The 22,073-nt window shown below is 41.3% G+C and overlaps 1 protein-coding gene across 1 annotated transcript in view; it reads left to right on the top strand.

Annotated features, from left to right (window-relative positions):
* The window catches only part of cdh23 (cadherin-related 23), a 206,229-nt gene that overhangs the window by 122,976 nt on the left and 61,180 nt on the right, over positions 1–22,073 (top strand). Inside the window, exons 14-17 of the mRNA XM_050070372.1 lie at positions 14,480–14,544; positions 15,521–15,758; positions 18,508–18,613; positions 18,809–18,936. Coding sequence (XP_049926329.1) covers positions 14,480–14,544; positions 15,521–15,758; positions 18,508–18,613; positions 18,809–18,936 — 537 coding nt within the window. The remainder of the gene's footprint in view (positions 1–14,479; positions 14,545–15,520; positions 15,759–18,507; positions 18,614–18,808; positions 18,937–22,073) is intronic.

Genomic DNA, 22,073 nt, shown 5'->3' with positions numbered 1-22,073 from the left:
CATTTTTACATTGACTCCAATTGTTCACATTAGAGCAAAATTCAAAATGCTGTCAAAAATTCAGTTTTTGAGATAAAATTCTGAAATTTGCCACATATCATCTACCATGACTCTAGAATTTTGTCATTTTTTCATGAACATTGAAGATTTATTTAGCAAGAAATTTTGTCATTTTTTCATGAACATTGAAGATTTATTTAGCAAGAATTTGCATGTACAGTATATGTTTACAGTACCGTTTACGGTCAAACATTTTGATGCACTGTAGGCTCAATTTTTGATAAATCAAAAATCTGTAGGACAGTCTGAAGATGCTCTGTAGCAAGTTTGGTGTCAATTGAGCAAAAATTGTGGGAGGAGATAGGTTTAGGAAGTTTTACAGTTTTTGGAAAAAAACAGAGCGATGAACTTCATAATTTTTAATAGGTTTAAATGTACAAAAGTTTCTTCAGTATTGGGGCTACAGTTTGATGAAAGTTGCGAAGATGTAGCACGTATGGTTGATTTGTTATAAATTTTCAACGCTTTGAACTTTAGACACTTGCTGTAGCGCCACCATCAGGACTACTGGCTTGAGTTTACAGCTGAGGATATCTGGCATGAGACTGGATCTTTGTGCAAAGTTTGGTGAGTTTTCACCCATGGGAAGTATGATTTCCTTGGAAGAAGAAGAAGAAGAAGAAGAAGAAGAAGAAGAAGGATACCTAGGATAACAATAGTGTCCTGGCAGCTTAGCTGCCTGGACCCTAATAAGTACAAATAATACTATATGGTTATGTACTTCGCCTACAAAATTGCCCACTCGTTTACTCACTCAACTTGTTTAGTACAGTCCAAGTCTCATTTATCCAATCTCATGGTCAGTCCATAACACATGCATTTTCCACTAAAACCTTATTATTTAAAACACTGCGGCATAAATAGCCTCGCACACAGATGAGTCATGCGCCTGGGTAAGGGCTTGTGCCTGAACTCTGCTCAATAAAATGCAGGAGCAGAAATGTTTTAAATAGTTTTAGTGAAAATGCATGTGTTTGTTAAGTACTGAGCATACAAGTGGATAAATAAGACAGAAATGGATGTTTTAGTGTAGTTTTTCTGTTGTGAAATGCGGTCGCCTTTTGCTTCAGTTCATCAAGAATTTTTTCTTTTTTTGGATTCTTTGAGCACTTTGGAGGTTTACCAGAAAAACAAAGTTTTCTTCATGAATTCAGCATGACACGGGATGACTAATTGATACACAAATGATCATTTTGTGGACGAAGTATTTCTTTAAGTGAAATCCATCATACTGCTGATTCTGTGCCCCATAATTTTCAGGCAAAAGTGGAAGTGGAGAAATGTCCCTATTGTAATTGTAATAGGTTATTTCTCTTCAAATGAATCACCTGTTTTAGCTATATATTTTAAAGCACAGGGAACAAAAATGTGAAACTAGCCTGATTACATTCAGCCTTGTGCTCGAGCACTTTTCAACCCACTCCTATGAGTCAGCACCAGGTAAAATAATAACTTAACCTGTCCATCACGCCGCTGTTAAGGACAAGTCATGTTGCTTGCCAACTGAAGTACAGCAGTTTGAACTGAAGCGTTAATTGTGACAAAGTGAATACATCAGGTCCCTAACAACTGGTTCTTTTATTACAGAACTTGTAGTACATTAGTTCTTAACTCAAGCTTATTTCATTCTGAACTTTTTACTGCAGCTCTATGTATCCGTGCTTTAAAGTCTCTTTTGATTTGCGGGCACCTTTTCATTTTCCTGATTCTCTTTGTACCTGTCTCACCCAATCTCTTCCAGCAGTTCAAACTGCCTGCCTGGGTAAGTGCAGTGAACAACTCAAGGCATTACAATATAAGCAGATTGTTAGGCTGAGTCTAGCCTCTCGGTGCTCTCAGTCAGATGGCTGTGAGGTGCAACAGATGGTGGCCAAATTATGTTTTAGCACCAAAAGGGAGGACAGCTCTTTCATTCTTAATCTGTCAAGGTGGCCTGGCCAGCCCTGCTCCATATACAGTGACACGCACACACAACCAAAACAATTCATTAAAAGAACAGTTTGACATTTTGGGAAATAAGCTCAAGATTGATACAATAACTCACAACACTTTCATGTCTGTGCATTAAAATAAGCTAGAGCCAGGAGCCACTTAGCTTATGTGAGCCTGTGCCCGAGCAAGAAGTAGTTCATGCACGAAACTCCCTGTAAAACCATCAATTTGTGTTTTTTACATTTTGTTGTTGTTGGGTTTTTTTTTTTGTTAATGAGAGAGCTTTAGGCTACACTAAGACTACAGGCAAAAGAGACCTAAATCATATGTGGTCAAAAATCAGGTAAAGGTCAGAATTTTTTACAATGGGACCTCATTCTGAATATGGAATTCATACAACATTTGTGCGGTAACCGTTCCCTGTCGCCAGCCAATACAACCCAACTCCCATGGGTTTTCTCAGGGAGATGGGTCACCTGAAGTGATTGTCTTGCTTCAAGGGTCTTGTAGAGAGAGGCGCTGACAGATGTAGTTAAAAGTAGCCCTTGTCATCCTGAAGTTTTGAATTGCAGTGAATGTATTCACCTCACGATCCCACCACTCCTGGCTCCGACTCCACATCCATACCCGCCCCTGCACAGAAGTAGCAGCCATTGTTCCACAAAAAGCCATAATCAAGAATTTGTTTGTCTTGCTCCTCGTCTTCGTTGTCGTTATCGTCTGCTCACAAATTCACTGGCTTCCACTGCACATTACCTTATAAATGAAACCATAATCACTGACCTCAGTGGCCACATATTGCTGCGTGTGCCGTCTTTGTTATTGTTCTTTTGCATATGTGGGTCAGTTCAACACCATGACCAGTTCACACTAGAATTTGATATTGGCCATATAAAAAAAATAATATGAACAGCCAGTGGAAAAAACAGATCTGAGCAAAAAATAGGAATTGAACACTAAGGCTTGAAGTGTGAACATAATCTCATAGGTGCTGGAACAGTAGGAGGGTATCCTTTTACCGTTGGATAGAGCCAAGCTAGCTGTTTCTCTTTGCTTCCAATCTTAATGCTAAGCTATGCTAATTTCCCGCTGACACTATATTTAGCATACGAAGTAGGTTAGGTATTAAGGTATAGTGGTGTATTTAGAATTCCAGAAGGTATGATTTTCAGTTACGTCAAAAATACGGATGCTCCTGTTTTTGTTAAAGTGACGGAGATGCTGTTCCAAGGAGATGTAGTGCACAGCACACGCCGCCAGAGGTCAGTCTTTACTGGTTTAACAGGCAGTTTAGCTGAGAAAGATGGTGACTATGAGTGGTAGGGATAACGTTAGAGGAATTGTAAAAAAGAAGATATGCCTTTGCCCCTGTTTGGGAGTATTGCATGCCACGTATAATGTTATCTTGAGATGACTTCTTCCAACTACAACAGCTGCACATGATTTTATCATCTCTGTTCAGCCCACTGATGTCTTGGTGTCCGCAACATCATTCAAAGTTGCGTCGTCTAAGTAGGCTCAGTAGGCTAATTGCATACTATTAAAACAGCACTGTGAGCTAGACATGGCATACATGCATGTCATTGACTTCCATCTCCAGTAGCTCAGCTTTTACGTTTGTGTATTTTTTAAACAGATAAGGTCATACACCATACACCCCAGTAAAATGTTCGGAAGGTATGAAGGTATAAAAAAGTAGATGCCGCCCAAGCCTGCTACACAGTGGTACCATAATGGATGAGTGCAAACAAATAAGTAAATTACCATTGTAAGACAGGCAGAGGGGATCATTAGATTAAGTTTTATCCTCTGCCATTACAGTAACCATGACCATGATAATAGTTATTTTCAAGACCTCGGAACATTTCTGTTTCCTGAGCATGAAAGTGTTTTTGCGGCTGTATAGTATATCAATAATGTGGTGAAGGTGGTTTGTATGGAAAGAGGGTGGGGTCTGTAAGATGTTTATGCTAATTGAAATTATGCATGTTAGTTCCCAGTTGTTTTTAAAAAGTGCCAAGCAGGCGACCCGATAATGTAATTGAAATGCTTTGTCTGGGTTAATATTCATAGCTCATCTGATCAGAGCTTATGTACAATGTTAGTCAATGCATTACTCGGTGCCCGCTCCTGCATCCCTGTGGACACTTATACTTAACATAGGAGCACACACACACGCACACACACACAGAGGCAGTGGCTGTTTAATATTTATGGTCTGCAGCATTACTTATCATTATAAATATTTATTGTGATTTACTCTTTTGTCTGGGTCTTTTTCCCTCTCTCACTCTCTCTCTCTTTTGGTCTCTTCCTCACCCTGGAGACTTTGCAGCTGCTCGTATCAGTGGAATCACTCTTTCTCTCTCTTCTTGGTTTTCAGAGAATTTCCCTCCTTTCATTTCTTATTTATTGTATGCCCTCTGTTATTGTTGTTTTCCCCTTTGTCTGTTTTACCATTACATTGCTAATGGTTTTCAGGTGTTGCATTGATTAACTCGGTGGTTCCCTATCTGTTTCTGCTTGGATTACAGTCTAGCTCTTTCTACCCATCAGGGTCTACCTCAGAGAATATGTATATATTTGAGGAGGATATACAGTATGCAGGTCTAATATGCATATAGAAGTACAATTTACCTGCACCTTCCCTTCTTCTTACAGTTGGTCGTGGCACCTCGAAAATGTATCAGATGCAACATTCTTCTTGGATTAGTGTCTTCTACCAGTGCCACAGTGTGTGTTTTATGGGCTCTGTGCAGATGCTGTATGTTTTAGGGCGAAGGCACAATGATAAATGCTTCCAGCAGAACGTTATAAATTACAGAGTGGAGGATGTTTCACTACCGCCACTGTTTAGACAGGCCTTTATGAGGTAATAGTCACAACAGTAATTATAATTCATTATTGTAATGAAGGGGGTGAGGCCTGGCTCTCTCCTGCATGTGGTAGCTCACGCGGTGTCACTGTTAATAATGGGGCGCTTATCATGTGTATTCTGACATTGCGAGACAGGGTGTGAATGGGTGTGCAGGGCTGAGGTCAAACAGGCGGGAGCTGAGAGTGGTGAAAAGTCTGAACTTTCTCAGAGTTAGTTCACTATCATTTCTCTGGGGAGGTGTGATTGCAAAATTAGAACAGGGACTTTGGGGAGTGTAGTGGAGCTAAAAACTGGTCTCGATCGGTTCATTTGTTTGGTCATCTGATAATGCTTTCATCCATTTCATTCAGGCAATAACAATAAAAAAAATGAATAAAGACACTACACCACATTTTAAAAAGTAATACTTCCAGATAAACAATAGGGCTGTACCCAACTCAGAATATATACAGATATGTTTGAAACTTTAATCAGGCTCAGCGGGACTTCTAGTGTAAACTGTCTGAGATCAACTTATCCTCATACAACGAATTGCATGCTAACTAACAAATGATAGTACATACTTAACATGAAGTTATATACTTAACATAAAATTACATAGGTTAGGTTTAGGCAAGTGAAGTGACGTAGGTAGGGTTTAGGTTAAAGAAACATGGTGACAACGCATCTTAACATAACTCAAAGTTCACTTGGTTTTACGTGGTCCTGAAAACCATTCTTCTGGGTGAGTCCTGTGTTGACCCATCCACCACCCTGACCTGCCTCCATAAGCGGACTTTTGGTCATTATCCTACTTCCTTTTTACTAATGTCAGCACAATGGTCACATGATCGCAGCCTTTCCAATTGCGTGGGTTATACAAGAATAACTGGCTCATAATTAGGGTTATATACAAATTGCAGTGCATAACTTTTTGGAGGTATACATACAAATAGTGTATGAGAACAGCCTGCTGTGACTGAGTCGTTTCTTGACCTCCACCCTGCTGACCACAGATACCATGTACCTCCACACATGCTTCCTTTGTCCTCTCCCTTGTATGCAGTGTGTCTCTGTAGTATACTCTTCACTCCTTATCATTCTCTACATCCTCCCTGTGCTTGTGCTAATCTCATTCCTTCATCATTGAGGATGGAGATGGAGAAAGAGAGGGGGAGGACCAAGGCCTGTCGGCAAAGTGAAGCTGCCAGCCACAGAGAGCTCTGCATTAAGCCTTTTCACTGGCAGCTCAAACTCTATCTCCGGCTTATACCCACAATACGGCCCTCTCCCTCCATCTCTCTCCTCCTCTCTCCTTCTTAGTCTAGAGTTAACAGCTGTTTTTTCCAGTGGTTCACATGTGGTTGCAATCATTACATAGTGGCTGTGTACGCATGCAAACAGGAGAATTTATCTTTCAAGCTGCCACAGTATGCTGTGAAGACATCCGTTCCACTTTATTGGACTCTACTCTTACAAGTATACATTGCTAAAGTTGTATCTCCCCCCTCTCTCTCCCTCTCTCTCTCTCTCTCTGTCTCTATCTCTCTCTCTTTCTCTCTATCTCACTGTTATCTGGGTGGTCAGGAGATAATAGAAACAGGCTGTTCAATCCTGTCGGCAGGCAGCAGTCGCTGTGAGCACCCCCACCTGCTCGTTAATGGTTTAGAGAAATAAAGCAGTCGTAAACGTACGCTCACCATCGCCATTACCCTAAAGTGTCCGCAGTAAAAACACACACAGCTCCCATCAACCCCCGCAGGTGCACTAGGTCACAGCTGGGGGACTGGCGAGAGATGTGGTCGATCCTCGTTTGATCCAAGTAGGTGAGGGATGTTGCATCTCGTCTCGGCTAAAGAGGTTTAAGGTTTGTGCCGTTTCTCACAGCTTCAGCTGTACCTTCATGTGTGCAATATGACAAATTAAGGAATATATGAGGAATATATGAATACACTCATTAGTTTAGTGAAGTGAGTAGCTGTTGAGGACTTGTGATCATTAATTAGACATATCTCCAAATAGTCTCAGTGTGGTGTCACAGTTCTTGTGCTTTTTCCAGGCTGCTGCTCTGCTCTGGGTCTCGCTCTGTAGTATTTATTGAGATGCCAGCTCTGCACAGTCCTATGATAGTGTGTGTACATAGAAACAATAGAGTGCTCCAGTTCCCTTGTTAAAAAGCCTATGGCAGGGCTCTTCAATGTTTTTAGGCCAAAGACCCCTTGGTTCAAAGAGAAACGGAGAAGGGACCCCCTACTAAATATATTAAAATTGAGTAAATAAATGGAAGATTTTCAGGTCTTCTCATGTGCTAAGTCAGCAGCAGTTGTAGCATGGCTAGGCACATTAGCTTCAACCTCTGCACCTTGGTGGTTTCTGAGTTGGACAGTATAGCCCCTTTTCCACCAACATTTCCAGGAACTTTTACTACCAGGAATTTATTTACCTGGGTAAAAGATTTCCTGGTAATCTGTGTGGTTTGCGTTTCCACCACATCTCAAAATTCCGGAATATTTATTCAAATTAGCGTGATGACGTAGATGATTCGGTGTGCTCCCTGGTTTTAGCTCCACCAGCTTATTGGCTGGTAACATGCTTGTGTAGAGAGTTGGGGCTGTTTGTCTCAGCCAGCAGCTAAGACAAGTTTAAAAGTATTTTAAGATAAGGGTCAGACTAAGTTAGTCTACATACAGACAGCTGTCATTTGAGCTTATTAGTAACAATTCACTATCAGCTGAGCTAGCGTGCTGTCCTTGTGTAAGACATAACGCTAATGACGGTGGATGAGAGACTGTGGACGGAGCATATTGAATATGGCTGTCTACATGTTTACATGTTCATGCTTGCTGAACACATGTATTGATAAAGTATTGGCTCCTTACTCGCTAAGGTTTAGCGTCACTTACAGTTACGAGTGTAGCTGCCATCAACTCGAGTCATTTTCAAGTTATCTTCACTTTGTTTCCATCGGAGCCACTCGGCTGTTCACCGGTTTACGTGTCGCGTTGGCGTGTGGGTGTGTGGATGTGTGTGTATATGAAGGAGTTCAGCGCAGACACAAAAGAACCGATACCGTCAGCGCATATCAATCCTACCGTCTTTGATACTGTAGCCCCCCTAATTTAGTACTGGGTTTCAGTACCCAACCTTAATCAAAACACAAACAAAGAGAAGCTTGTAAAAATGAAAAAAAATAACACGGAAGTGCGGTGCAAGTGTGTGTTCCACCGATCAGCATTCTTCAGCAAACAGCCCCACCCCTCAAGAATTCCGGGTAATCTGAAAAGTCCTACCCCCTTTCTGGGTACTTTTTTCAGGGAAAGTTTGGGGATGAGGGAAAGTTTTTACCTGGGTAATTTCAGTGGCTACGCACCTAGGTTTTTCAAAATCCCAGGTAAATGAAAAAAGTTCCTGCGGTGGAAAAGGGGCTTATGGTCAGAGTCTCTTGCTCAAAAATGTATAAAACAATCCATTGTGGCTCACAAGAATGTCTGTACAACTGGAGTAATAATAGTCTTCACTGGCCAGTTGGTTTCAATAGTACATAACTGTTAGCTAACTAGTTCACCTCGCTGTTATGGATAAGTGCTGCATAGTGTTTTAGTATTAGCTAGCTCACATGACTGCACACAGATTCATGGGTAACAGTTAGCCTATCATTGATGCTGTGTACTGTAAATTCAAGGTTTTCTTATGAGCCACTTTATCTTTGCTAATAATAAATTGACTGGATGAATTGGATTGGATGGATCAATGTTTATTCTCATATATATTTTAACTATTGGGAAAAATACAAATAAAATAGAAATTATCAAACAACAACTTGGCAGCCTCCTCGCAGTAACTCTGAGGACCTCTTAGGGGTTGCTGACCCCCTGTTAAAGACCCAGGGCCTATGGGATATTTCCATTGGATTTTGGATCATTGCAGAAAACAGAGATAAACACACAAGAGACTCACATGCCTTAATATGCGCAGCCGCCCTGGCTACTACAACAAAGAGCAGACACGCTTTGATTACAACACACACAGAGCAGAGGGAGTGTGACTTCATTTTCTGTTCAGGGCGCCATTACTTCACTTTATCTTTACATAGCAAATATTGAAAGGGATAGCTCCATATTTTCCTTCAAGTCGGTCTTAAAACAGGGCATAGACGCCCACATGTACACTGAAACATGTTTTTGTTTGCTTATTCTGGTCCATACTGGCAATGAAGAGTTCCCTGATTCCAATAAAGAAGACCACAGTCCTTATTTTGTGTCAAAATACAATCTGAGGTTTCAGCAGTTTGACTTAGACAAACCAACTGGATGTCTTCCAAAGTTAGTGCTTCAGTACAAAATTAAAAAGGCTAAAATGAGAAGATACCTACTTAATTTGATTAAAACAGACTGCTGAAGCCTCTATTAACCTGTTCGCTTTAGTTAAAGTTTCAAACGCATTTTTACACAGAACAGCACTGGGTTTGGTTCACCATCTCTTACATTGAAATCATTAGGAAAGGATCAGGAGCATCAATTACAGTGACCAATAATTGTAGTAATGTACATACAGGCATGTGACTATTGTCTTAAGACAGACTTGAAAAATGTGACCCTATCTTTTAATCTACGGCAAAGCTCTTTTCATTGCATTTGCATATTTTTTTACTGATGATTATCAAGCAGACATGATTTGAAGAAAATGATTTACTCGAGTGCTGTAAACTGAGATGTGCAGTCTGATAGGACGTGCATATCTCACTCTGAATTTGCATTTGATTCCCATGGTGCCTGTGAGTGCAGTGGGAGCCACAAACTTCCACACTGCTGATCCACAGGCACCTAATTTTGCTGAGATGATGTAGTGCTTCAACATGAAGTAATGCAGTATGAAATGTGTTATATGATCAAGATTCTGTTTTGTGTGTCACTCACACACACACACACACACACACACACAGTACAATATGCAAAGTGTTAAGATGAAGGGGGCTTATGTAAAAGTATCTGTTTTCTGTATCTCACTTGTATCACATTTGTGAAGATTGATCCATGATCTTGTCATGGATAGAGAAAATGTGAGTAAGTGAGATAGAGAACCTTTCAAGGAGCTCGCGTGAGTGGAACTAACCACAGCTGAGGAACCAAAGCTGAGGAAGATAACCTGACAACCGTGTCTTCATCATTGTCTCCCCCACAATGATTGTCAGAAACTGGACATCTTCACTGCGCTGGTGGTGGTGGTGTGTGTGTGCATGTGTGGATGTATGTTTGTTATCTATTCTTTGCGATTGTATTCAGGTGTGCAACACTGAGACAGAGGAGGTTGTCTGTGTTTGGACTGGGGGTCATCTCTATTTTGACAGCTGGCTTTGACAGCCCGTAATTGGTTTCCTTTTCCATGCCTCTCAAAGCTTCTGCAGAAAAAGCAATTTTAGGAGCCAATCAATTCAAATTCCAGCTCACTCACGATAGAGAAGCCTGTGCAGCTTTAACCTCCCTCGCTGTCCATGAGATAGCTGGGCTGATAATCTGCTCCCTTGCCCCCTCCAACCCAGCACCGATTTATACACATACACACAAACACAGGCACACACTACTACCCCTGTCTTTCTGTCGCCCATGAGGGGAAGCTCTCATTTCTGCCTTTTCTTGAAAGCAATTGAGTGTGATAATAAGAGTTTATACTGTAAATGGGTGGGGTGCATATTTACCCCAAGACTGAATGAACCTGGAAACACTGTGCCTCTCTGTCCACGTGTATCCATTTCACATACACACAAACATATGCACCCACACACACACTATACTTTGCACACAGAAACACTCCCATCATTGCACACATTCTGTCACACTTGCATAAACAGGCATGCAGACACACAAATGAGTGCACTGGTACACAGGTACACCCAAATTCATACCTACACACACCCACACATACACACACTCACATAGTGTTTGCCTGCTGGCTTTGCCTCTCTGAAGGGAAGAAACACATCATTTAACCAAACTGGTCAACTGAGAACTAATTTCTCTTTTGTAGTTACTGCCTGAGGACCCTAGGGTTTGCAGAGTTTATATTGGCAATCAGCAGCGCACTGACTCTTTGTGCAGAAACTCCTTAACAACTTAGTTTGGATTTTGATCAGAACGCTGACTCTGATACCTCAGTGCCTTGCTCCTTAGTAAGGGGGAGATTTTCATCACCGCAGTCTGGGCCCAGAATTTATCAGCATATACTGCCATTGTATCTTCACAGTGAGAGAACAGGTACTCAACCAGCAGGGTTTTGTATGATCTTAAGGCTTAAACACACTATACTGAGATTAAAAAAAATCTAGTGATGACAAAGGCTGACTGTTGCGTTTCTTCACGTCACCTGTGTCTCAGCCAAAAAGTTGCATCAGGTGGCAGTAGTCTGTACTCATCGTTAAAAAAGGGAAGACCAGTAAGACAGTTTCAACACGTTAGTTAGCCACTTAGTTCATTTACAACCTGATTCAGTGTTAACACACACAGGATATTTACAGTATGCTAGCGAACAATAACACAGACAATTGGGGATTGTTTCTGCTAAAGAGCTTAATAGCTAAAGAACCAATTTAACTCACACCCTCTTGACTGTCGTTGTTTGTTTGCTTTCCTCACTTCCATTTCCCTTCTCGTCCGCTGAGCTGAACTGCCGAGTGGAGTGATTTCATTCACCTACAGGCTCCGCTGTCTCCAACGCTGATTCAACCTGCTGAATCAGCTGAAAAAAAAACAACAACGGCCAAAAAGTGCCAAACGTGCAGGACACACTGCCAAAACTAGGGTAACAGACACGTATTGGTGGCATGACATTAACCAGCAGCCCACCGTCAGCTTGGTGTGTCAGGGCCCTTAGTTGACGGCAAACATTACCACAACGTGCGTCTTCCATACTACTTTCAGCTTCTTTTTTTTTCTTTTTTTTTCCACATGTTATTAGGAGGGTCCCTGAAAAGAGGTGTGTTATGATCCATTAGCATTATGTATTTGGCATGAAAAGTATTTATCCCAGTGAACCATTGCAGTACTTTTAAATGCTTGTTGCAATTGTAAGTGAGGTTATTAGGCACATTAGTTAGGCGCATTGCCCAGCTTTATTTCCATGTCATTTTTTCCCTCATTAAATTGTACACTCACACTCTCTCCGCGCACCCCACCTCGCCAACTTTTCCATCACCTCCAATTCCCCAACCAAAAAAAAGACCTTAAGCTACCATGGCGATGAGGAGCAAATGCATAATACCCCAGTGTCAAGGATTCAGGCCCATGGTGTTAAGTCACTGCAAATCCCTGCACAAACCAATCTCCGCCATCCATCTGCTGCGGGCCTTCTGCGTCTAAAGTTGAAAGTCTTTGGCAAGCAGTCGGCAAAGTGACCGGGCCGTACTGTCATGGTGATTGTTTGGTGGGAGATAGGGAGCGAGTTGTTGAATGATGGGGGGGTGTCTATCGTCTCTCTCTTTTTATTTCTCCCCCTCCGCCTGTCTCTCTCTCTCTTCCTCTCTGTCTGTCGTCATGGCTTGAGGGGCTCGGCCGCAGAAGCAGAAGCAGTATTAGCTCCCAGGCTGAGCCCGGCTCCTGTCACCGCCTCGATAGCTGTCACGCTAACACCCCCACCGCTATCATTGGAGCACTTATGGGCCTGTCACTCACCTGGGAGAGAGGGAGCAAAGGAGGGAGGGAGGCATCGAGGGGGAAGAGTGTGCTAAGGGAGATATGTAGAGGAGAGGGGAGATGGAGGCGGAGCTCGGGATGCAGGGAGGAAAAAGGGGTAAAGACAGAAAGAAAAAGATAAAGGAGGAGGGGGAGGGAGGGATGGGCTGGAATGCAAAAAGAGAGGGGGAGAAGCAGTTGAGTGGCATTAAATGATGAGGTCATCGAGACATGACAGATGAAAACTCAAAAGGTTAATATAAGAACCTGACTGGAGTCCTAAACACCTCACATGTATTTAGCGTCCCACTTTCTACTCGTTCAGCAAGATGCGCTTCGATGCACTTGACAACAAAGGGAGGGCCATTCGAACATTAAAAAGAACCATCGAGTCGCCATCCAGGACGATGTAGTGGAAGCTCTCTGTGAAATTACGGGCTTGAGATAAACAGCATGGTGTAATTTTTAGAAGGAGAAAAAAACGCATTGATAGCTGCAGCCGTTGTTCCATCTGTGAGAGGCATCAGAGATGGGCACTTACACACACACAGGCGCACACACACACATAACCATAAATGCATCCAATTTAAAACGCACAGATATTTACTAACACATTCAAATGCGCACACATGCATCTATATTCACAATACCCAACACACATTTTGGCTGGTGTATATACTCTCAGAGTATCAGATACATATCATTCAACCTATATCATATCACACACACACACACACACACACACACTCTATCAAATTTATGTCTAAGTCACAGCCACATGCAAAAATTCCTACACACACACACACACACACACACACACACACACACACACACACACACACACACAGTCGTACATAATAAGGTCGGTATCAGGGCATCACTGAATCACAGTGACCAGCATCGTGGTTGACAGAGCAGGCTGCAGACACGTTCGAGTTTGGCCCTTCAACTGACTGCAGAGCCACTGAAGTGAAACTCTATTACAACAGCCTCTCCAGCCACGATCCATCAGCGCCGACACAACACCCCGTGTGTACGCGTCAGTGCATGTGTGCACATGCGCATGCATGTGTTTACAAAGACAGATTGGCGTTTCATAAAGTATAAGATTCCTGAAAGTGTTGCTCTTTATGTTGCATTCATTTGACACCATTTATATTTGCATAACATGTGACAGTAGTTGTTGCTGCTTTTTCAGGAAGTGGTGGGTCATGTGGATGAGAAAAAAATGTATCAGTTCTCCCATCAGATTAAATCTAATCAACACCTCTGCGTGAAACATGGCTTGAATGTTTTATCATAGAGTCATGCATTCATAGACAGCTGTTAGAGTGAGACATTTAGGAAACTGCGCAGAAGTCAGCACTGACAGATGATTTCATACAGTTTGGCTGTATCATGTTATTAAAGACACCATGGTTAACCTCACACAAGCACGCAGACACACACAAACATGGGCAGAAATGGCTGCTGAGGAATGATCTAACAGTTACATTAACATGAGATGAAAAAAACATTATCTATTACTCTGCTTTAATGAACATGTCACAGTCTGCTTGTAACAAAGTCACAATTTAATTTCACTGATGGTAAACCACGTCACAGCACTTTGTACCTGGCACACTGTGCCTGTGGTAACTAATAATACACCATGAACTTCTCTCTCTCTGTTTTCACAGTAGCATTTGAAGACCACACATGATTTACCTTTAACATAAAACCTGATTATTTGATTGTTCTGGCCACATGAAAAAAACATTTGCAAATCAATCCTGAAAAAGCATGGACAATTTAACAGGTAGGCCTGTGTGTGAAACAAAACCCAAAGTAGATAAGGATCAAAAAAACAAAATCATGATGTGAAATAAAATGGGTAGACAACAGAAGTGGAAAGTACTGTGAAACTTTACAAGTCAACAGGATTATAGAATTAAACTCTTTTTTTCTCCTTGTCTTTTCTGTCCAGGCTACAGACGGAGATGCAGGCACATTTGGGATTGTGCGTTACTACTTCAGTGATGAGCCAGACCAGTAAGATACAGCTACACGCACACATACTCAAAAAGTCTACACAAACAATCACATTAATTTTTCATTTATTTGGCCACTTGTGAACAATTGTACTGCGCTGTTTCTGCCTCACAGCCTCGCCAGAGACAGCTGAGCTACAATGATGTCTGGCGCTTTTCTTTACGCCTGCTCTCTTCAGGCCACAAATTTATAGAATCACACACAGAGAAAAACAGTCACATAATCCATTAATTCATTATCTTCAGTATCAAAAGAACACAATCAATGAGGCATCCTGCTATTTTTGTTTCTCACTGAGCATCATTTTCATGCATTTTTGTTCTGTTTATTTTCTCATTTGTTTAGCAAGGTTATTTTCTATGCCAGTGTATTGCTACAAAATGAGAAACATCTAGAATAAGAACATTTTCTTGTAACAAGATCTCTTTCTTGTTCTAATAATATACTTTCATGTTACATTTTATTATTATCACACCATGAAAAACCTCCTGTGTTTAAAACAAGGAGTTTTTTGCTAGAGCAAATCAACAAGTGCAACAGTTTTTATCTCTAGTTAACAAGGATGACACAATTCTCAACAGTCGTCATGTGATGTACTATAATGTGCCTTTTACTAAAGCTCTAAGAAACCATTAACTATTTAGTACATCTCATTACCAGATAAAAGAAAGTACCCAAACTCAGCAGCAGAACAAATTCCTCCCACGCACACACTTTTTTATCTGAACATCTGTACAATGCCTACAATTTCTTTGATCTCATTTTTTTTCTTTTAATAACATGAAACTTATGTTATAATGCACAAACATCAACTTATGTGGTTGAGGATAGAAAATAAATCAAACAACAACAATAAATTAAACAGGTTAATAAGGTATGATGGCATGACATAACAATAAAGTATCTTATCATGATAATTCTGCTCAAACATTTGGGGGTGACCTGGCTCTGATTTCCTCTCGTTTGTCTCTGGCAGGTTTTCATTGGATGATGAGACAGGCTGGGTCATTCTGCGGGCCAGTCTGGATTACGAGTTGATGCGGCGCTTCACGCTGACGGTGCTGGCGAGGGACGGCGGCGGGGAGGAGACAACGGGGAGGATTCGCGTCAATGTGTTGGATGTCAACGACAATGCGCCCCTCTTCCAGAAGGAGGCGTATGTGGGCTCGCTGAGAGAGAATGAACAGGCTGTCCAGCCGGTGGCACGAGTCAGGGTGAGACTCTTTAAAACGTGCACATATGATGGGGTTTTACAAGACAGTAAAACCGACCCGTTCATAGCTGCTATAAAATGCCCTGTGAACATACACCTGTGACTGTGACCTGTGCTTTGAAATATTAATATGTTAAACTGCCACTCACAATAGTAGTTTGGTGTTGCTTAGCAACAGTTGTTTGGCTGCAACAAATGAAGTACATATTTTGTAGGAATGGGCGCAATTAGTCAATTAAACCTCACAACCCTCACAAGTTGGGCCAAATATACTGGCTGGTTAAACTTTATGAGAAATATTAGTATTTTGTGTGATTGCATTCACCCCAAATGTTGTGATAGTCAGGCACATTTCCTAAAGATATATTTTGCTGATTAATATTATTTTTAATAGATGTCATTCGTTAACTTTTACTTAATGAGTTGTTGTCATGCTTTGCAGGATAATGTGCAATGTGTCACACATTTCAGTGGTATTTAAAATACCATTTGGGTATTGTAAAATATGATTAACGATTTCATATGGCTCTTATACACGGTGACGTAGAGAAAACTTGGCCAGTCTTCATTATGATAAATTGGAGCTTCAGTTGAGCTTTATATATATTATATTTATAATATATAATATATATAAAGCTCAATTTATAATATATGTTTAATACAACATAAATCTGACATCAGAGAAGATGCAACGTGTATGCATGGACTCAACCATATTAGAATTTTAAAGTGAAGGAACAATGAATCAGCCTTATATAGTGTATTTCACAGGTCATACAGAAGCAGGTGTAATCAGAGTGTCTTCAAGGATTCAAAACAATTGCCAAGTCTTGGTCTAACCTGTTTAACATTGGAGTGTGAACATCTTATTACAGTCTCTTAACCTTCGCCAGACAGTGAAGGACTCTTACGCCTTTGAAAATACCAAACCATGACCTTAGATATATCAAACATTTATATAATTACTATTATTATACATGACATTCATATACTTTCATATTTAACCAATTTTCACGACACACAATATTTTTTGCTCAGTTTTGACTGTTTCTGAGTGTTTTCTTAGTTTTAGACTAGTCAACTAATCTAAGTTTCAACTCTAGTTTGGGAACATCCACATCAACATCTGTCGTTAGGAACATTCCTAATATTTAAACCAAAAAAAATTACTATTGATTTTAAGATTTAAGTTTTCCTGTAATGCTTTTGGAAAGTGTGAAATTACAGTGGATTGGGGTGTGGTTCATTTATAAGATATACTCATGCACATATAAGTAGGTATAGCAAACTGTGCACTCATACAAAGATACCTGCAATAATACAGTGTGTGCACATACACATGTAAAGTACATTCACATAAAAGCTACAACTGCAACAGAGAATCTCTTCCCACACTACCACCAGTCATCAGACTCACAAGCCTTTTGTTTTGCGGCCCTCCTCTCTCTTCCTTGTTTCCTCTGTGTTACTATAATCATGCCGCTATGTGTTTGTGTGCACTGTATCCAAGAGGAACAGGTCAGCCTGGTGTGTTGGCCATCAGTCACTGCCACACAAAAGGCAGAGGTACACAGGCACAATGGTAACTAATGGCTCAGCGTTTCCTTTGATTGCGCCCCGGAGAGAAAGACTGTTACGTCCCTTGTGGCAGTGGGTACAGCAGTGGCGTGCCCTGCCACAGTGCACTTTGGCGGCTTGCCTTAACGTTGTGGGAGTCGAGCTGATGACTGGGCTCAACGCTTGGCTCGCTGTGTTTGATTAGTCTGAGCTAACCTTAAACGCTGCTGATATTAATACGCCGCCCGAGAGGAACAGGAAAGCCAGTCGCACAATTCTGTGTGTCAGCGATTTGCCCTGAAACCTACTACACACATACACACAAAACACATACACGTATTTTCCAGAAAACAGGGAGAGTAGGAGGCAAGAGGAAAAAGACTGAAATAGATAGGAGAGGATGTGATGAGAGACGAAGCAAAGAGAGGCTGTTTGCCTCATTCTTTTTCCAAACAAAGCCTCCATCTATAGTGCTTATGCTCTCTAACAGCTAAATCTTTATTTTTTCATTTTCTCTACACTTTTTATTCTTTACTTCCTTTGCGACTCGTCTATTTGATTTGCTGCCCCCAACTCCTCATACCTTTAAGTGGTAAACGACGGTCAAATATGAAGCTATCTGTTGAAATTTGATATAGAAAGACAGTCTGGAAGAGAAAAGCCACAGTTAGGAAGTTGTGGAGGAAGAAAGGTATTGCTTACTCAACACTTTGGCATTAAATCAAAGGGTAGAGATATGCGTGTTATGTGGAGATATAAGTAAGTGTTTTTGACAACCTGTCCAGTGTTTAATGATGCTAGTGAGGCCCAGTAGACTCTCCTCACAGCCAGAGGACTCATGTTTAAGTTCCTGCCAACTTGAGAATAATGAGGGGGTGTCAGCATTGTTGTTGATGTTGTTGTGGATTAGCCCTGCAAAGTATAGTTTCATCTGTCCTCTGCCTGCTTGGCTTGTCTTGGCTCGGTTGGTGTTCATCCAGTATTGACGCCTGCACCACTAATAGCCAGAATCAGCTTTAATCTGTCCAACAGCATGCCATCACTGACTGACAGTTTCCTGGCGACACAGACTCGCACGCACCCATGCTGTGCAAACATATACATATCAGTGTTAGCACTGTCTACTCCAGCATCTGTCCTGTTACACTGTCTGTCTTCATGTCTCACTCAAACTTCTCTCCGCCCACCCACAGGCTACAGATGAGGATTCTCCTCCCAACAACTTCCTGACATACACCATCATTTCAGCCTCGGCCTTTCGCAGTTACTTCAGCATCATCATGGTGGAGGGCTACGCAGGTACGCTGACCTTTAGGAGCATGAAGCCACAATCTGGGCGGGGATCTTGTGGATGTTTAGACTAGTTTGACCAATGGCTTTGCTAAACTGTGATGCTGCTGCAGGTCCCACAATAACAAAAAACAACACACATACAAACACACATTTAGCACAAAAGCCCACCCATCTCCATCTTTCTCCCTCTCCCTCCATCAGTGATCAGTGTGACCAGGCCTCTGGACTATGAGCAGGTTCCCAATGGGATGGTCTACTTGACAGTGATGGCTAAAGATGGAGGAAACCCAGCCCTCAACAGCACTGTCCCTGTCACGGTGGAGGTGATTGTAAGTACAAACCTGCAATACACACACACACAAACACACGGTGGTACTTTTAACATTAAACAACAGAGGTGGAGCAGGGGGAGGCCTCTTGGGCACCAGCCTCAAATGTTTTCTCAAAAGGTTTTTAAAATCCCTTCACTTGCAATCATTATATAACTGAAACACGCTTCACAATTAGTAATGCTGTTAAAGCCAAATTCCTGTGTTATATACTGTATACTGGGTTGGCAATCTTGGGCATGCATGCCACTTTTGGCACGCTATAATGGCACAATGGCAATAAGTATTGGAAATGTTTAAATGCAGGGTTTCCAATGCATTAATTTATTGGTGGCGGCCCGTCAACATTACAGCATCTGCCGCTATGTGTTTAATTTTCTATTGTTGGAGCTGGACGGTTCATTAGGAGCTCCTTTGGAATATTTGTTGGGTCTTCAAGTTTTCTTTCCCTCAAACAGCTGCTCTTCTCATCTATTGATCTGATTTGATCAGCTCTGATCAGATAGACTGATCAATTATCCACCCACGACTCAAACTCCACAAACTGCTGGTGAGAGAAAAAAAGGAACTCATGAAGAGTTTTGCTCTGTGTTCACAGACCTGCAAAAACCTCTGAATTTAGAGAGGAGAAAGGAATGGTAGGAGGGGACAGACACACGCAGACACAGAAAATTTGTAACTTTATCATTGCACTTTATAAGAGTGTGGATGTGAATGACATACCACATTCGGCAGTCATAGAAAGATATGGTGATTTGACTGTAAGGGAGGAACTCTGCTGCGTAAAACCAATGCCTCAAACAACAAAAGGTGAAGACATAACGAAAGTTTTTATGGAGCATTTGGAGGAGTGAGATTTGTTTATCTCAAATGGCTTATAGCTGCCATAAAAAAAAAAGTCTCCCTCAGGGAGCATGCCCCCGGAGCACCCTCTGTTTGGATAAGCCCCAAATGTTTACATCTGGCTCCACTCTTGTTAAACAACCCTAACATGTCCTGACTCCTGCCCTGTCATGATACACAGCCACTTTTAAATGTGCAGATAGTAGTGCCTCTTCCAAACATGGAGACTGTCAGCAACACAGCGCAGTACCTTAATCCAGTAGTCTTTTTTTCATCTTTTGTCATCACATTTTCCATCAACCTTTCAGCAGTCTGCATTTATATTCAAAATTGAGAGAGCATTTTCTACAAACTGGTGCTTTATGAGTTGGAAACACCCCCAGACTGTGGTCACAAGTACAGCCCACCTCAGTAACAAATAACAAATCTCTTCTGTTCTCATTAAAAATGACAACATCTGGTGTGTTGGTGGGAAGGTTTAAAAACACATTAAAATGCCTAATGTGACGTTTCAAGACAAAACACAACTCAAATGAAAAGGTGTACGTCCCCACTGTCATGTCTTACTGTATACATTGATTTTTACATAAAGCAACTATTCAGAAGTCTTGCTTTAACTGTAAAAAATGTGTACGTTCATAGTGATTGCACAGTCTCAGCCCATTCCAGTGTTGCCCTTGCTGATATTAATGTACTAGCAGCTGTTATTTGATGTTTAAAGTCACTGACATGGATCAGGGGGTTGGTTTAATGTTCTCAAAACAAAAAAGCTTCAGAGTCAGACCTCAGTCACCAGTCTGGTGTCACTCCAGTTCTTTCACAGAGGTCACTGAGGTCAGGGCAGTTCAGCGACATCCAAAACCAAGCAGAGCATGTGTCTATTTTTCATTTATCATTATTAGTCATATGGGATGATGGGACTACACCAGCCAATCATATCACAGCAGAAGGAAGAGTGCATCTACTGCTAGCTCACTGAGCACCACGAGCAAGTTAATGTTACAGCTCAGCTAAGGAAGACGTCATCAATGTTTACATCTTGCGCTGTCACAGACACAAGCCTTTCATACATGTGTAGATGCACGCTTCCTTCGGCACAGTGATACGGTTGGCAGGTGTAATTCAGTAGCAAGAAAATCATTCCTACTGTACATGAAACTGCTCACAACAAGGTCTGTGGATCAACTTAAGTAACCAGGTCATCATTTCTGTAAAGAGACATTGCTGTTGTGTTTTTCAAATGGATTTTTTTTTTATGCTGTGAGCACCACAAGCCGAGTGCCATCTAGTTCCATTATATTGGAATAAAGTGGATATCTCTATGGCCTATATCTCAACTCTCAGCAACTCACACCAGAACACTTTACATTGATATATAGCACTAAAGGCAAGAGGAAAGCTTTGTATTTTTTATTTTGGGGTGAACTGTCCCTTTAAAAGCTTTTTTGCTTCAGTCCGGTTGAACCTTGAAGACTAACATCTATAGAATATGATGAGAGCGCAGGCAATATTGAGTTTAGGTTTTACACATGTATTAACACAGATAAGAAGAAACCAGCATGAGGAGAGTAAGCAAGCTGTAAGCAAAGCTACTGTTCAGTAACGGGTGTTTGTGTTTAATCATTGCCATTGTGCATAAATCATTTGTGTCTTTCCTCCTTATGTGACAGTGTGCTTGTTTTTTAGCTCCAGAAGAGCACTTAAATAGTTAAAAACTTGTTTGTTGGTGGCTCTTTTCCTCTTAGCTGAGAATCTTTCTAATTCACACTTTTTTAATATATCTTCCAGCATGTTTTTTTTTTTTTTTTTCCTCAGAAAGTATTTAATGACTCTCTTGGCACTGCGGCAGACACACCCTGTGACAAATTCCTCACAGTCTCCCCACGTTCAAAGGCGGCACCGTCTTCCAACTTTTACGGGAATCTTTTCATTAAATTTCCACTCAGATGTGACTGTGAAAAATTTGTGGGCCAGAGAGTTTGGTGAGGAACTTATGAAGCTGTTATATCGTGTGTACTGAATGATGACTAAGCTGTCTTGTGTTTATCTAAATGTTGATCCAGTGTGTGACAGGTGTCAGCAGGCTCATGGTGGATACGTTTCATATGTCTTCAGCATCACTTACATATTGGATTTCAGTATTTCCTCACTGTCTGAATTAGTATGACTCCAGCTTTGTTTACAGTTTTATCACAGTCTGTGCAGCTATCTGAGCGTACAGTTCAGTTGCTTTGTCAGTGTTATCGCTAAATGTCTTATTTTAAGGCACTGGAGAAAGTCACAGCCGTCTATGC

The sequence above is a fragment of the Epinephelus moara genome, chromosome 19, assembly GCF_006386435.1.
Source record: "Epinephelus moara isolate mb chromosome 19, YSFRI_EMoa_1.0, whole genome shotgun sequence".
Lineage (NCBI taxonomy): Eukaryota > Metazoa > Chordata > Actinopteri > Perciformes > Serranidae > Epinephelus > Epinephelus moara.
The sequence above is the reverse complement of the archived record's forward strand: the minus strand, read 5'-3'. Positions and strand labels throughout refer to the sequence as shown.